The following is an 18,514-nucleotide window of genomic DNA, read 5'->3' as shown; positions in this document are numbered from 1 at the left end:
GTGTTACTTGTGTCCAAACACAAGGTGGTTTGACCATGTATTTTTCTATTTCAGTTGGATTACATCAAGGTCAGCCTTAAGCCCATATCTTTTTGCTTTAGTCATGGTTGTATCTTGATGCATGCTTTTTGCTGATGATATTCTTCTTGTTGATAAGATCAGAGAGGGAGTTGAAGGTAAACTTGAATTATGAAGGTAAACTTTAGAGTATAAAGGCCTTCTAGTGGGGTGATTGTGACTTTGGATGATCAAGTCATTACAAGAATAGCCCTTTTTAAAAAATAAAATTGTTGAAACCAAACTTGGTAATGGAGCTCTCTATGCAACTCATTTTCAGCAAGCAAACAACTTAAAGGAGGCGTACATTTTAGAAAAGTAATCTAAGGAGGAACTGGCTGATATATTGACCATACAGTATGGGCTTAATTAGGATGAACTTCAGCGATATGGTGAGGACAAGCTTGATCTTTGGCTAAATTCTACATAAGAAATTTTGTTAACTTGAATCCTGCTATGACACCCATCCTCAAACTAATGGATAAACAGAAGTCACACAAAAAAAAACGTATTTTGAATGTGTTGAAAAGAAACCTCTTAGGCAAACAAGGACTATAGGCAGATGAAACCCTTTCTATCCTTTTGACTTCTATATAATTGCTTTGAGGCTCTGAAGATTAATTGAATTAAGATTGGGCTAACTGGGTTTAGGCCAGGGAAACTAATTAGTCTCATACTAGAGGAAATTTATCAAGATTTTGACTTGACTAGGGATGGGACGAAATAGGGTAGAGGCAAGCCAAGTTGACAAATATGTGAATAATACCAAGCGCCGTGATTTTAAAGAGGTCCGGATTTAAAACACATAAAAAAATCTTAAGATTTTTTTTTTTTTTTGTATAATCCATAGATGAGACATACATCAAAACAAATACAATATCAATTTAACTATTTCAAATAAGTATGACAAACAGACTCTTTTAGATAAGCAACTTATGTTCATAATAAAAATAAAATTTAGAATGAGATCATTTCAGGTTTCAATGACAGCTTTACATAAATGCAGCAACTACTATAAGGTCAAGTAATATTTAAAACCAACGAAAAAGAAGGAAGAAATTTATTTTACTGGAAGATCAAGAACAAGCAAAGTTTTCAAAGTTACTAAAACAGATATTAGTTTCATTTCAGATGGAATAAAACCAGAGGATTACTTGCATCGCCAATTGAGATAGCTTGCCGCATAGGAGCGTCAACTGAGATAAACAAAAACCATAAAAGCGAGGTCTAAGGCTCCCCGCCAAGTTCCACTCTCAGATTATCATAGGGGTAAACTTTTGGTGCCTGCCAGAAAGTACAAAAATCAAGCAGCTTTAGCAGATAGCTTGATCTCCTAAGTATCTTAAATCTCAAGAGAATTTAAAGTAAGATCAATCTTTCCATTATCAAAAACCTTAAAATATACTGTATTCAAGTCCTCAATATAGGAAAAGAACTAAATAATAAGCACATTGTACATGAGCTTGCTAGAGCTCCCAACAAATTTTCTTTTAAAAACGGGCAAATGTGGTTGTTTTTAGATAAAAAATATGTTATAGAGGATGAATTTTTATCTTCACTAATTTTTACTTTAGATGAAATCATCGCATTTGAGGGGAGTTTACATGATGAATTTATCAATTTTCAAAACATTTTATAACTAAAAGCAACTGGGCTCTTAGTACACCATTTTAGAAAAAGAAAATATTAGCAAAAAATTAACAATAAATCATGTATAAAACTTAAAAGCTAGAAACATCAATATAATATATGCTACAAATAATTATTAAAGAAAATATATATATTAGTCACATGAATGAAAAGATTTTAATGATGAGGGGCAATTACTAACAAGTACCCCGCAACTAAATGCAAGGGCTAAGTATGATATAATCAATAAGAAAAGGCTACTAAGAAGGACAGCAATAACAACGTTGTACTCTTATTAACTATTGGTAAAATAGAAAAATCTACGATTCCCTCATCTTTGTTAACAGACTAACAAAGATTTTAATGCATGAACTTTTTTGGTGAAGGGCAATAACAAACAGTTTTTTAGTACAAAAAAAAGAAAGCCACCCCAAACAAAGATTAAAGTTCATTCAGGTTTTACTTGTTAACGGACTAACATGTATGCATATTCTTTTAATTGGAGATCTAAATACATTAAACTCGCCTCAAATGCTGCATTCGCAAGAAGCATAATGCAGGGTTAATCCAATGATAAATCCATAACAATCTTTATGGATGAATGGCCATAGATCAACCACAACAAAGACCTGAATAGTTTATAATGCCCTTCACCAAAAAAGTTGTTAGGTAAACTAGGTGATGCAAACCTGAAAATCTTGATAAAGTGGAAAAGCAGATTATATGTATTAATGTTATTTTATTAATTTGGTTTTTGTTTAGGGTTTAGTTTGAATGAAAAACATGTTTAGGATGATGATATTAAAATGGGAATTTAGATTACCTCTTAAAGTTTGTTTTATTACTCCAAGTCACTTCAATACAACTCTTATATTCCCTACTCAATCCTTTCAAACTCACAACTTCAATAAATATACAGCCCTCTATTTTTCTCACTCAATCTACTTGTTTATCTTATATAACAAAGCATGGTCTAATGTAAACCTTCTAAGACATTAAGTTCATTGTGCATGTGTGTGCACACGCGCATGTTTTTTTTCCCTTTTTTTGTGTTTCGGGAATTAGAAAATGATCAGAACTCCAAAGTTGAGGGCAATCTGGCTATTTTCAAGTGGTTCCTTTCTCAGGACTGACGCTGTGTGAATTTATTCCACCTACTGGCATTTTCTTATGTGGTAGCAATGCTCAATTATTGATTTCCTCCTTTTTGGTGTCTACTATAGCTGGAACTGCAATTGTTGGAAAAAGAAAATTTATTATTTTAGATGAAATTGAATTTAACTTGTTATTTTTGTTGGAATCCAAGTTCTTCAGTTGAAACTTGCAGTATCAGGCTAACTCTTGGACGATTACAAGGAATTGCTTATTTTAAAATAGGAGTATGCTCATCAGGCATATAAAAAAACTAAGCATATAATGGTGTAATAAAATTTATATCACTCAAATACTTTCTGTTGTTGATGTGAATTGTTTGAGGACTTTATAAAGCCTTAACAATAACTTCCAAAGGATGATTCTCCTTGTACTGGTGTGAGGTTTGGTTTTCCAACTTTTAATTTCTATCCTTAATTTTTATTCTAAATTATTTTGTAATTGATGTGTGTGAATAATTACAATCTTGCCCAATTTAATGCTGCAAAATTTTCTGTCAAGTCCCACAAAATTTTGTAATTATCATTTAGTTTATCTTGTCTTAAAAATAAAAATTATATTTAATAAAGGATTAGGATGAAGCTAACAATATTTATAAAATAAGAGGCCAATGTGATGTAATAAGGTCTCTCTTTATATATCTATTTGTTACATGCAACCCTAGGTGATGGAGGCACTAAAACTAAGAGCAAGATATAATTAAGAGTTACTGAGAAGGGCAAAAGAATCAAGGAGGAAGAATCTAGAGTGGAGAAAAGCATTTGCAAAAGAATACTCATCATTCTTAAATTATTAATACCTAGTTTATTTCTTCATATTTCTAATATGCACATCCCTCATTCAACATGCTGCACAAAGGCAACCATGGATCAATTAGATCAATTGTCATGGGTTGATAGCAAGTCAAGTTTCACTCAATTTAGAGTCATGGGCTTGTGGCTAATTTCTAGAGGGAGGTGGATCATCTAAATCTAGGATAAACTTGATTAGAAATCTCATATGAGCTCTTATTTATAGTGATCATAGAGTATAACAACTTGCGAGGTTTAGCCACCTACCTCCAATCTAAGAAATAGAGTATCTTTATCCTTATTCAACAATATTAATAATGAATTAAAGGGATAAATTCCCTTGCAATATAAATAAATAAAAAGGGCATATCACAAGGGTGACCATCCACTACCACTATCATGATAGCAGTGGTTGGCCACATGGATAAAGACGGGCTTGCAGAGATAGCACTGAAAGTGGCGTGGCACCTTTTGATGCCAGCAAACCCATGTAGTCTTTATGTAGTTTTTTATGCATCCTTTCATGTAGCTTTGAATATGATTCCACATGGGATCAGCTCAAGCTAACATAATGCATCAAAGGATTAGCCTAGATAGCTTAAACAGAGTGTCAAGTTAGCTCATGATAGTTTGTTCTTATGAAATTGAACTAGGGCAAATATTTTGAATAAACTATGCATAAAGTTCAATTATGGATATTTAAAATGTTAACTATAAACTTATTGGGTTCCTATTGACATAACAACCAAACCAATGGAGAGCCTCCAACTTCACATAGCCAGAACTGAGCTTCGTTGTGATACTTTAAGATGTTGAGTATAAATCTATTAGGTTCCTATTGAAGATGGCAAGATTTACCCAAGATTAAACAAACTAAAGGCAACCTTCAAACTTAAAGTTTCTATTGTAGCGTATGATGGTTAATAACATGCACCCCCATTGATGAAATGGTAATATTTACAGTTGCAATATGATTTCTTGATGATTGTTTATCCAAAAGGGTGTACACTTTCACCATCTTAGAATTGCTTGAAGAAGCATGAGATTTTCAGGATAAAGATCCTGGTATATTCTATCATAGTTAAACAAATCAATATCATGCTGAATACTAATTTGCAACAAGATAAAGCATTCTAAATATAGAAAAAAAAAAAATCGGAACAAAACAAATGGTATTTAGCTCAACCAAAAGAAGATATTATAATAGCTTTCTTATCCAAATGTCTTACAAAGGGTATCTTCGAAGCCTTATCATTCCAGACAGCAAGCAAACCGATGGCAGCAAAGAATCCCAAGCCACCACAAAGCCATGCCAGAGATTCATACTGCACAGCAATTCAAAACAAGAAGAAAAAAAAGAGTAACCCAGTGCACCAAGCTCCCTCCAGTGGAAGGCCGAGAGAAATTCAAAGAATATAATATCACAAAATCCCTAAGGAACCAAATACTCGAGTTTGATAGCAGGTTCTGTGGTAGCCCTGAAATACCTTGCCAATGCTTGGAACGAGGCGATCGATGCAGGGCTCCGGGAAGGGCGTTCCGTTGTCCCATACTAGCTCGTCTTGCTCCGGTAGCTAAATAAATAGCAGAAAAGGAATCGATGAATTCAGAGAAAAAGTGATCGAGAGAACAAGATTCGGAGTGAGCGAAAGCGGGTCCTTACGGGTTTGTCGGGAACGATGTGCTTTCCCACGGGAAGACCCATGCCGGAACGAGTGGGGAGGGAAAAGGCAACGGATCGGCAGACGCCGCCGCCGCCCAACAGTCGAGATGCGGCCGTGCTGAGTCTCCCAGCCATCTCCCTACGCTTCTCTCTTTTCGCTGAATCGCTTGAGAAATCTCGAACCTGCAAAACAACGAGATGGACCTGTAAACTTTTCGAGCGCGGATCACATTGGGTTTGGCCTATAATCGACGGCCGATTATAGTATCTTTTATTTTTCAAAATAGCTCATAAAAAAAAAGATTTTTAAGTTTATAAATACTATAATATTCACAATTAAAGAAATAGATTCAAAGTTTTATTTTTTAAGAAAAAAATATCCAAATATTTATTTCATATTAAAATATCCTTACTTGTACAAGCAAACATCAATACTTATTTCATATTAAAATATCCTCACTTGTACAAGCAAACATCTTTGTCACATGTGAAATTGATTTAAAATTATTGGAAGTTGAACATATTCAAATTTGAAATTGAACAATAATGTTCAGATAACATCGAAAAACAAATGTGCTCAAAATTAGAATCAAATGGTGATATCGATGTTTATGGTTGAAAATTTAGAAGGGTGATCATAGTAGAAATATGACAATGGGAGCGACGGTTTATAATAAATGATTAGATATTCACAATGAGAGATCACTTGGGGTTGGCATTGATAAGTTCAACAACATGTCAGGAAAGAGGCGTTCACAATAAAATCTCTCTAGGGGAAGGAGTGTTGGATTTAGGAGGAGTAATTTTACCACTACGGCTTACTAGATATTGGAGAAGTCATAGACGACACGTTATAAGAGCAATTAAAAGTTAAAACTAACGGGTCATTGGAGAATCCATTGATAATATGTGATAGGCCAAAATATTGTGTCATAGAACCACTATCGTGTGAAAGAGAAAAGAGGTTCTAGACTAGGATCTCCGGTTGACAAATATTTTTGAATCCTAATCAATTAAGTTTGACTCAATTCAAGGTTTGTTCAAACCAATTCAAATCTTGAGGTTTGATTTATGCTTGAAGTATGTTCCAATATGGGGTCAAATAATGTTCAAATTCCAATATGTTTAACACATTCAATATACTTTGACTTACAAAGCATCCATTAATACGAGAGTTTATTCCTTATGAGATGATTTTGCCCAGAATGAATTGCCAGGTATATTTACCGAAGAACATAAATAACGGTTTTTTAATTTACATTATTACAGGGCATATGAAATTAAATTTTCCTCATAAAACTCAAAGAAAATTTTGGTACACTAGTGGAAATTTGCAACTGGGCGAGCCCCCGTGGTTTTTCCCATTTTTGGGTTTTCCACGTAAAAACTCTTGGTGTTCATTCTTTTTTTTCTGCTTGTGTGTTAAACTTACGTACAACGCTCAGACGCGAATTTACAAACTCTACCGCCGCGTATTTTCTAACACGCAACAATAATATTCATCCATTAATAGAGAAGTATGGATAATTAAAATAACTTTTCTTTATCAGCCCTCCTAATATCTCTTAAATTTGTTATATGCTCGATGAAAAAAATGCAAAAGTTTAGGCACAGCCATAAAATAATCTAATATTAAAAATTGATTATATATGTCTATAATGTTCGAAATTTGAGAGATACACATATTATTTCTTTTGTTTGGAAAATAAATTTGAAAGCACATTTTTGGGACCAATGCATCCATCTACCATCTTTTCTATTCACGAACGTTCTGTTTTGTTTTCATGAACAACTTATTCAAACCAATCATAAGAAAAAAATATTCAAATTTAAACCTTAATTTGAAGTTGATTCAAATACGTTCGAACTGATTCTCGAACCCAAGTCAACAAAGTTTTTTTTTTTTTTTTGATAAAACCCACAGCAAGGGTCTGCGTGTTAATGAAAATAAATATTAGAAGTTTTTAATGAATCCAAATCCCTCTAAAAAATACATCATTTTAAGGAAAATCTAGAAGCATTTGATTCAATCTAGTTACAATAAACAAGCAAAAGAAAAGCCAGCAAGACAAAAGCCAGAACCACAAAGCGAGACACCCGAGAGAGGGAATCAAGAAAAGTCCAAAGCCAACACCTTGAGAGACCATCAAAACATCAACCCAATAACCAAATCCAAGCAAAGCAGCACCTAACCAGCAACAACCTTCAGTAACTCACCTCAGCACATCACCCACAAATCACAACCGCTATAGAGGCTCTAATGAGCAAAAGAATGAAACTACAACAAGAATAGGAAACAATCCACAATAGGGAAGAAACACAATAACAAGGCCCAAAACCTAGAGAACACAACACCAATATCAAACAAAGAACAACAACAACAAACACACAAAATTCAAAGCTCCAAAGCAGCCAAGAAAAAACCAAAAGGACAGCCCCCGCAAAGCCTCACACCAAAGGACCCAAAATCAAACCAGCACAACCTGAATCAGACCACAACCCATGTGACACCCCAAGATCTAACTTGGAAGAATTATTCAGTCAATCCTTTAATTCAATCTTCTACCAGAGCTATCTATAGTCATCAATTAGTAATAAACAGTCTAACAAAATCTATAATTTAAAATATCAATGTACATATTTTTATTAATTCCCAAAAGTTCATTTACAATATTCAGGATCTACACATATAATTCATCATGTTCTGATTACAAAAAGAATCACTATAACAAAAGGACAAAAACCTGAAGATTCCTGGTCAACCTCAATCTCCTGCTCCCTTGCCCTGACCTAAAAAATATTAATCACATATAATGAGCTTCAAAAAGCCCAGCAGAGCACCAAATACCTACAACTGAAATTGAAGCACGGTACGGAAGCAATATGCATGTCAATCAGTCAAAGCATAGGAGTCACTTACATATGATCATTGAGTCAATACATAAATAGAAATCAATGCATACGCAGTAATCAGTACAATAACATAAATCAATACATGAACGTGTGAAGCCATCATTATCAGTGGAAAAATCAATAAATAGTATAAAAGTTCGTAAAGCTCAATGAACCAATACGTGTATCAAATCTCTATAGTAGTCGTCGTATCTATAACACCAGTCAATTCAGTAGCCAAATCATCGTATCTAAAATCTCAGTCAAATCATAAAAAAAATCTTCGTATCGATAATACCAATCAAATTAGTCAATAAATCATCATGTCAATAATATCAATCGTATAAAGAGAATTCATCGGTTCAATAATGTCAGAACGTTAAATCAATACTATCGTTCATGACTGTTAAAACCAAATCAATGAAATAAAATCATAACATCGTTTGAAATTGTTGGAATCAATTAATGCCGTGTCACTTACACATTATATCACGTGCATAATGTCAGTATAGTGAATCAATAGTATCATTGCCTATATCAGTATCAGTAACAATCCAGTGACATGAACAGTAATGCTATAATAGTAAAAGTATGCATAAATATTAAATCCGTATAATATCGATAAAACCGTACAGTAATATATTCATTCAGTATCAAGAAATACGTCAGTATCGGTAAATTCATACAATAGCAGTAACAATACTGCTGAACATGCAATTCAGTACAGTAGTCATACAGAGCAAGTAGAAGCAATGGCTATTAAGATGTTTTTCAGTCTTGTATCAATATCAGTATCTTCTATCTTGTATCTGTTGGCTCAGTGAAAAGAGTCGTCACTCTTTGCCTATCAGCACAATAATCATCTCCTTATAACTCCCTTCAGTCATCACGTGATCAGTAGACGATAACACCAAACCCTTTTTAAAGGAAAGCCCGTCGGCCCACCATCCTGTACAAGTCAATCAGTCTCCAACCAACGATTCAACCAGTCTTTACTGATCGTCCTGGACGGTTCCCAGGACTATTTTTCGGCCGATATTTTCTACAGTGCCAATCGGCCTGGCCGAAGTCCTAGATCAGCCTGGACGATGCCTACAGGAAATCACCTGGAACAAATCTGGGCAAATTCTGGGGCAAATTCTCAACCGATCGTCCCAGGACGATCCTGGAGCAGATTTTAATATTACACACAGTACACAATAGTATCAATAATTTCAATCATATAACCATATTCATCATTATATTATCAACACATTGCAACCAATAAACATGACTTAGCTCAATTTAGAAAACCTCTTAAAATATTGTATGGTTGACAGAAGTCGGTGTAAATTGCACAGTTCCATAAATTTACCAAATTACTAGAAATCGTGTAAAACAATGTTTCAAAACTTGTACTGAATCAATATTTTTCAATATCCGGATAATTTTATATTCGATAAAAATCACACAGAATTCAAAATATTAGGTGAAAACTTTCTAGAAAATACTCAAATCATGCAAAATCATTATTTCTATAACATACCAAAAGTTACGCGGTAAAAGTTTCATCAATACAAAGATATGCACATTTTTTATAACAGAAATACAAAACTTAGCAGAAAAATACCAGAACACAAAATCTTTGAAATCAAAAATAGGATTCGGATTCCTTGCTGCGAGACAAACAATTCTTCCAACTACGTTGACGGACAAAAATTGCTCCGCGGCCTCCGAAACCAAGCTTTTTTCCTTCCTTTTCCTTATCTTTCTCTCTCCTATTTCTCTCTCTTCAAAATATCTCAAATCAGATATTTATAAAAAAATTAGATCGTCCTGGACGATTCCTATTCGTTGCGGGACGACTTGCCCTCTAGAAAAATTTCGTCCCGACGAATTCAGTTTCGTACGGACGAACTTTGGTTCGTACAGGCAGTTCGTACGTACTAACCATACAAAATTTCACAATTTTCTTCAATTCGTCCCATACTAAAGTCAGTTCGTACGGACTAATTACAGCACTCAAAAAAATTGAAAATTTAAGGAGTTTTACAACCCAACCCACCTAAAGCATACCAAAGAAACAAACAACCCTAGCAAACTGAAACCTATCACAGGGACAGAAAAGCCACAAGCCAAAATAACATAACTAAAAAATAAATTCAGCCAAAGACAAAACATCACCAGAGAATTACTTCGTTTTAGCTTTCTTTTCATTTTTCTACCTACTTCATTTAGCTCCACCATTTCTGAAAGCATCAACTTCGATACAAATCATATTCAAACCAAACAAAGCTTGAAAATCATCCATAAGTTCAACCTTATCATCCCCATAACCCGACTAGCGAAGGATGCACAATCATTCAACCAAGACTCCTTCGAATTTAAGGGTAAATGAGCATTCAAAGCATGCTTAGAGATAAGAGAGATTGACACATCAATAACAACCACGTTTTTATCCACATTGGCAATGATAGGCGACACTCCCGGAACATCTAAGGGGGTGTCACCAGAAAGCATCACCAATTTGCTAGAGGAAACATGCAAATCAACCATGTTAACATCACACAAAACCACCTTTCCATCATTTAAGTTCTCATTACAAAGAGCATTATCCTTTGAAGCTTCCTCAACAACAACAGGGGAAAAAACAAGTTAATGATCACAATCAATAGTTAAATAAAGGTTATTACCAATCACATTATTAAACCCCTCATAATCACCTTGATCGGAGAAAAAGGGGGAAGCACAATGATTTAAGCCAACAAAGTTTGTTAGAGAAGGAATTAATGTCGTGTTATGAGACCGTTAAGGGCTCACATATTAGAGTGAATGGGACATGCAATGTTGGAGGCATGGAGATATGACTGGCAAAACTTAGGACTTGTGATCATGATTGACTCAAGAATGAAAATGATTTCATAAATTAAGGGCTTGTCAACAAGTCCCTATCTGACAATATGTGATGAAGAATATTTTGTAGTGGGAGCTGGCCGGGAAGTCAATGATTGGACTAATAGTGTGTGAGGAGAAGCCAAGACTTAATGAAATATTGGGACCAGCATCATGAAATGAGATAACTGGGAAGTGATCGCTAGATAGAGACTGTGAAAGATTGAATTCGAACCAAATTAACTTACAATGGACTTCAATAAAACATTCTTCATATACAAAATTAAGATGTGTCATTTTGTCCAAAATGTAATAAAACATGAAGTATGTCCCTTAGCGCTAGAGAAAGTTCTTATTTAAGTTTTTTTAAGAATTATCTAATATTAGATGATAAATTTTACTCACAAAATCACCAATTGCTGGCGGTAATACCGAGGGTCAAATAAACGCTGGAATTACCGGCAGTTAAACTGGGCGTGTGATCGGTGATTTTAACCGACGGTTAAACCAGTCATGTGACCAGCGGTATTTAATAATAATCAGACAGAAATGCAAGTGGTAAAATAACCACTGGATAGGTCGTTAGTTTTTTATTTGGGTGTCAGCTATTACCCGCGGTTTGGCCGCCAGAGTTAAGTGATTTTTTTATGGTGGTCCAAACCGTTGAATAAATGCAAGAAATTGACCTAAAATTGGCCAAACATGCCCTTCCTCCTCTTTTTCACGTTTTTGTTTTCGTCCAAAAGCCTCTTGTGCTCGCCTCCGATTGCGTCCGCATGACTCAAAAGCCTCTTGTGCTGATCATGCCCGGAGTGATGGTGAAATAGATGTGGATATTATTAGTAGAATTCAAGTTGGATGGTTGAACTGGAGGAATGCATTGGGCTTGTTGTGTGATAGAAAACTCCTCCTCAAACTTAAGGTAAAATTCTATAAGATGGCGGTGAGACCTGCAATGCTTTATGGCGCAAAAATGTTGGCCATTATGGAGGTGATACCGGACGATTTATTTAGTGGCTGGGGTTTTAATATAGCCACCGGTAAATGCTGGCGGTCCACCGGCAGTCAGGCCGTCGGCTCTACCGGCTTTTGAGATGGCTGGTACGCTGCCGGTAATTACCTTGAAAGTTGTTTAACCGCTGGAACGTTTAGCCGCCGGAAAATAGCTGCCACAATTTATTTCTTACACGGTTTATATCAGCGGTTAATAGACCGCCGAAAAATCGCCGATATATTCTCAAACTACCTCAATGTCACCAGTAATTAATTCATGATTTTTAGATAGTGAAGGAGGATCTAACTCTAGAGGCTATGTTCTATTCTACTTAAATTAATATTATCGATTTCTTCAATGTTGAGTTTTCTTATATTCATCAATTCTTAATTTTTATTCGTTTGCCAAATGTTGCATTTTAATAAGAATTTATGAGAGAAAAAAATCATTTTTTTGTAACACCACTCATTGATTCTGTTCTTAAAAAATTTGTGGAACATTCAATTATATTACCATGTGTCAAAAAATAAGGGAAATGTTCTACCCTATCTTTATAATAAGAACAATTTGAGATAGATTTATTAGAATCATTATATTACTTATAGAGGTTATCAAGGTTTTATATAAACCCTTAGCATGTAAATTGGGTATTATATATATTATTTTAATTAAATTATGTGATAATGTCGGTATGAAAATTATGTGATAATGTCGGTATGAAAAGGAAGAAATTATATTTTTGTAGAATTGCATATGCACTCTCGTTTCCCCCGTTTCCCGGCCGGCTCGCATGCTTGTCGTCGTCTCACCGTCAATTGACAGTTTCAACATGGAATCAGAGCATAACTTCTTCCCTTTCCTCCTCCGATATTTTATTTATTTTATTAGTTTTATAATAAATTTAGTAGATTCTAAGCCCATTCTAAAATAATAAATTTTTATTTGAAAACTACGTTAAAATGGAAGTTTCTCTTTATATATCTTACCCCTTCCTCCTCCATCAACCAAAATAAAAATTTCCCACTCAGAGAGAGAGAGAGAGAGAGAGAGAGAGAGAGAGAGAGAGATTTATCTATCTGCTTCCGTTAGTGGCATGCATGGCAGAACCTACTGGCCGTCAGAGTGCCGGGAATGAATTCTCACAATCTTTCACATCCAATGAAGCCAAAAGCTTGCTTGATTCAGGCCGCTCAGTACCAGTCGAGTCAGTCATTCTGTCCACAGACATATTAGAGATGGAAATAGCGAGGACGACAAGAAGGGCCGACGAGGCGGCCATCGGTGCCGGCACAGACGAAGTCGAGGATGAGCAGCACGAAACACAACGAAAACGCTTGGAGAAGACCGCGAAACTCTTGTGCGGCGTAGCCTTGAATCTCTCCGTCGCAATTATCATAGCTGTCGTAGCTAACACGAACAAGTTGAGCTCCAGAAGCCACCGCGAGCTCATCCTCTTTAAAGCCAGCGCCGCCTCGGCTCTATTAACCTTCTTTGCTGGGCTCGGTCTCTTGATCTCCGTCCAGTACAAGAATGTCAAAAGGACCGTTCAACTTGGACTTATAATCATCGCCATCCTCACTATACTGGCCGGCGCCGTGGTGCTCGCCATGAATGTTGTGTTCTAGCTGACGACATGCATTAGAGGAAAAACGTCAAAAACCGGCTGTTTTTTCCGGCGATTAGTATGATAAAACCGGCGGTTTTCCAATAAACGCTGGTGATGACCGCCGGTAATGAACTTTTTTTCTGTAGTGATGTCGATAAGTCGTTCCAATAAAAAGTGAGGGACTGTGTGCTGTTTATTTTAAAGTTTTATCTTTTAAGGCAGAAATGAAAAGTTATTGTAAAAATGGATTTTTTTTATATATTTATGTTGACCTGAAATTACTAGATGGGTAATTTTATTTAAAAATTTTAAGTATGCAAATTTCAACCGCAAAGTTTAATTAAACGTGTTTAATTAATAGTAGTTATATTCCATTTGTATATTTTATTTTAATTATATTACATATAATTTTATTTAATTTACATAAATAATGTTAATTAATTTGATAAAAAATAAAAAGTTATGTTATAAAAATTAATTTAGATGTAAATATTCTGAAAAATGAGAAATATCAAAGGAAACATTTTTGATGCAAAGACTTTAATTTTTAATGATTTATATAATAAATTGTTCTTATTGAGATTTTTCATATACCTCTTCATTGAAAACGTAAACAAGATTTGCTTTGCGAGTGTTCAATATTTACTATTATGTAATTTTTTGGCTAATTTGCTCGTGACAAAGTAGTCATAAAAAACGCTTTTTATCATCTTTCTGAACCAATCAGCTTTTTTATTTTGTAGTAGTTTTTTGAAGCTGCAATTATATTCCTACATCAGTGCCCTTACCATTTTCTTTTATTATATCTTCTGATAAAGCACATGTAGCAGGCACAAAATCACGTATTTATCGATTTTGTTCGGCAATAACGAGAAATACTATTATGTGAAGACAAATACCGAGCAACACCAAGCAATACCGAGATTTTTCTAGAAAAAATCGGTATTACTCGGTATTGCTCGGTATTAGTCTTCACAGAGCGGTCCGAGATTGCCAAGCAATACCTAGCAATACCGATCGAGCAAATACCGGGTAACTCAGTGGTGACCGGACGTAGAGCTACGTCCGGTCACCGGACCTAATAATTGTTCCCTTCATTGGGTATCAATCTTTTCTTAACTCTTGTCTAAATTATTTACCAGATGCCAATCATTTGAATGGGCTAATAAAGCGATTGACAATTGACAAACTTTGTATTATTCATCGAGATACTAAGATTTTGTTTGGGGCAGTTTTCATAATATTTTTTTTAAATTGATTTTCTAGTAAAAAATTTCAAATTGAAAAAAAATTGTACTAGAAAGCAAGAAAAAAGTCATCTCAAATAAAGGCTAAGCATAGCAATATACTATTTATTGAAGAAGATCGATGTTGTACAAATTGCTGATTTTGATCTTTCCAATTAATCTCCTGATATGGTAGCTCGTCTGCACTCGACTGGGGTGCTTGGAACTTCTGTAAATCATGCTCCAGAGTTAGTTTATCTGAATTCCGGTGGCAGGATTGTTTCAATTTTCTGCATATATAGCTTACTGGCTGCGTTTCCTCATTGTGATTTTAGCTTCTCTGTTGAAATAATTCCAGTTTTTAATATGCAATGGGATGTGGCAGCATGTATATATGAAATAACTGGGCAGCTTAGTGCCAACAGTGACGTTTATAGCTTCGGAATTTGATTGAAATTATTACTTGCGGAGTTCGACGGGAGAACTGTCCAGATTCTGTAATGGCATACAATAAGTATACAATTTTATTTTTTGCTATGTATTTACAGTGTATTTGTTATGTACTCTCATAGAATCCGGATGGTTCTACCGCCGCACTCCGCATGTAATAATCTCTTCATTCATAGTAAATATAGTCAAATGGGTAACTAGTCTTTTCTAACACAATTAAGTTGTTTTTAATAATCTTTAATATGATCTGCAAGCCGATTTTTGCCTTGTGTGTGCATAGAGACAAGATATTTCACCCCTCTTTTAAGTTTATGCATGGCTTAATTTCATGTACCATAGCACCTTATATCAACTTCAGATTTCTCAAACACGTACACCTGTGACCCGCTTGAAAACATGTTCAAACCTTCACACATATGCAGATCATTCCCAAACACATGCAAGAGATGATAAATGTAGAAGTTCAAGAGGTTATATTTATTATATCATAATTAATTGATAATTATATCTAATGTTTATACAACTCATCCTTTCGGAAAACAAAATTTACATTAGATAGGCGAGTGCGACTCATCACCAATCACACTCGTCTCATTACTCGCCCGAGAATTCCTAAATTTTTTTTTTTGAGCTCATCAATCAAAGGTCTTAGAAAAACATGTATTAAAATAAGAATTTGTTAGAATGTGACACTATTTGTCATATATTTTATTTTACAATAATAGAAGCCTGTTGGGGGAAGCTATGGACAGGAGTCAAATAACTCAATGCATATGACAGAGGAGTGGTGATTTACGACGGGAGCTCATCGAGGGAAGACATCGATAAAACTAATCATTGTTAAGTACAATAGGGGCTAGCAATAGAAGCTCGCAGGGGAAGGCATTGATATGTCGAACGATCTGTGAAAGAGAAGAGGGGCTAATAATAGGACCACATTGTTGGATGCCATGGAAGAGATTGAAGACATTTGATAGAGAAGTGATGTTCAAGATAGGAGCTCACTTAAGAAAGCCATACGATGGACTAAAGACGTGTGCATAAGTGGTTGGGTTCATGTCGAGAACGACTAAGATGTTCGAGCGTGATTAACGATTAGGGTTCAAATAAAGTCGTGAGTATAAATAACTAATTCAAACGATGATTCTAATCCGAATGGCAATCCAAACTATATTTGAAACTCTAATTCAAATAAAGACTAAAAATAAAATTGAATTGGGTTCAAATTTATGTTTGTAACATATCCAAATTCAAATAAAATCAGATCAATTTTGCATGCTTTAACTTTAAAAAGCAATCTATAAATAAAATTTTTTTTAATATTGTAGGATAATTTACTCATGCAATAGCTATTAAAATATAAGACGGTTATATTTGACCATATATTAATATATATATAGTCCAAATTTCCTATTAAAATAAATAAGTTTAAAAGCCTAATTTTGCGAAGGGATCGGCGGACCATCAAAAAGGGTTTTGTTGAGGGGGAGCTGTTGTTGTTTGTTATATTTCTATTTTTCTCATAGCTGTTTTGCAACAAGTGGGATTTAATTTTAGTAGGATTTAGTAAATCATGTAAATCTGGATTTAGTAAATCTGAAATATATTAAATTCTGAAAACTATTTAGTATGTCAAATGTTAAATCATATAAATTATGAGAAAATGTTTGACATATATTTTAAGATTTATGATACTTAGGGATTTAAATGTGAAGAAAATAATTATAAATTTAAAAATAAATATATAATTAAAAATAAAAATTAACATGTTATGAATTTAATAACATATTATGTACAAACTACTTATTAATTATTAATTACACTATTAATTATATACTTAGTAATATATATATTTTAAGTTATATTAAGTAAGCTAATTATAGTAATATTAATTACTAATTATACAATTAAGTTAAATTAGATAATTAATATATGCCCTAACTATACAATTAGTTATTTAATTGCGTGGGGCTGAAGAAAAGGTGCGTATCGAAGAGGGAGCGGATGATATATAAAGAATAAGGGAGGAGGAAGAAGGAAAGGCGGGTGATGGGTTTAATCCGGAGCAGCTTCACCTTTCTTACGGGAACTACCTGTGGGATCTACTTGGCCCAGAACTACGATGTTCCTGACATGAGGAAACTCGTTCTCATGGGGCTTGCAATCGGAAGGCAGTACGAGGAGATCTACCGCAAGTCCAAGAAGAAGTCGGATTCCGATTGAGAAGCTCAAGGTGCTTCTCCCTTCCTTTTTTTGTGATATTGACGGCGTGGATTGATCATTATTTTATTTCAAGTGGTTTAGAATAAGATTTGGTTCGATTTTGACAAGGATTTGATCGGTTTCTATGATGTCAATTTTGAATTCTTATATAATATTTAAAATAGAGGCAGCTCTTGTCTTAAAGATATTTTTCTTCGTTTCGAATCTATTTATACGGATGTTTAATTAGGATATTGTTTATGTTGGTAGAAATTGATTGATCTACCTATTTTCATTGTTTTATTCGGTGCCTGTGATTGTCACATTCTCGATCATTGTTTTAGAGGGCATGCTCATTTGCTTGCTAATTTATGTTAATTGAGATTGTTTCGTTTACTCAAATAACTAAGTAGCATCACGACAGTAGTATAGCATTTTATTTCATGCCAATTGTTGAGTGTTCCAAATATAAATGTCTTTGTATACTGGAATTCTTGATAGGATTAAAAAAATAAAAACCGATTCACATAGTTTTTCCAGTCTTCATTCTAGATGCATGCTTATATGATTGTAATAATGTTCTGATTCAAATTCAGCATACAGAGTTTAGCGTTTTCAGATAGATATTTTGAGGGTTTATGGTTGTTTGCGGTAGACGTCAATGCATGCGCATGGAGGGCTTAATGCAGATTGGTTGTTATTTTTTAAGGAATCTGGAGTGGGATTGTGTCCCTACAATGCGGAGAGGTGATGCTCTTGGTTGGGTCCTGAAATGGGCACTTTTTTAATATGCAATGAGTGGGAATTCCTTGCAGCAGCGAGGAAAGGTTTATTTGGGTTGCATTGTTGGGCTCTGGGAGGACGGAGAAGGGGAATAGATGTTTCAACAAGGAGCAGTAAGGAATCCTATAGAAGAACGGCCTCTTAGATGGGAAGAGAGAAGGAGGAGCCTTACCTGGCAATGCTTTTACAATTATCAAC

At 34.6% G+C, this 18,514-nt stretch overlaps 1 protein-coding gene across 1 annotated transcript; it reads right to left on the bottom strand.

The window, feature by feature from the left end:
• Positions 1-975: 975 nt before the first annotated feature.
• On the bottom strand, positions 976-5,521 carry LOC110108327 (NADH dehydrogenase [ubiquinone] 1 beta subcomplex subunit 8, mitochondrial). Its single transcript, XM_020838922.2, has 4 exons — positions 5,293-5,521; positions 5,117-5,203; positions 4,859-4,954; positions 976-1,341 (listed from the first exon to the last, which is right to left on the bottom strand). The coding sequence occupies exons 1-4, from the start codon at positions 5,425-5,427 to the stop codon at positions 1,285-1,287; spliced, it is 375 nt and encodes a 124-aa protein (XP_020694581.1). The 5' UTR covers positions 5,428-5,521; the 3' UTR covers positions 976-1,284.
• Between the last annotated feature and the right edge of the window lie 12,993 nt (positions 5,522-18,514).

This window comes from Dendrobium catenatum, unplaced genomic scaffold (assembly GCF_001605985.2).
Source record: "Dendrobium catenatum unplaced genomic scaffold, ASM160598v2 fragScaff_scaffold_1282, whole genome shotgun sequence".
In the NCBI taxonomy this organism is placed as follows: domain Eukaryota; kingdom Viridiplantae; phylum Streptophyta; class Magnoliopsida; order Asparagales; family Orchidaceae; genus Dendrobium; species Dendrobium catenatum.
This window is presented reverse-complemented; position numbering and strand designations above follow the sequence as displayed.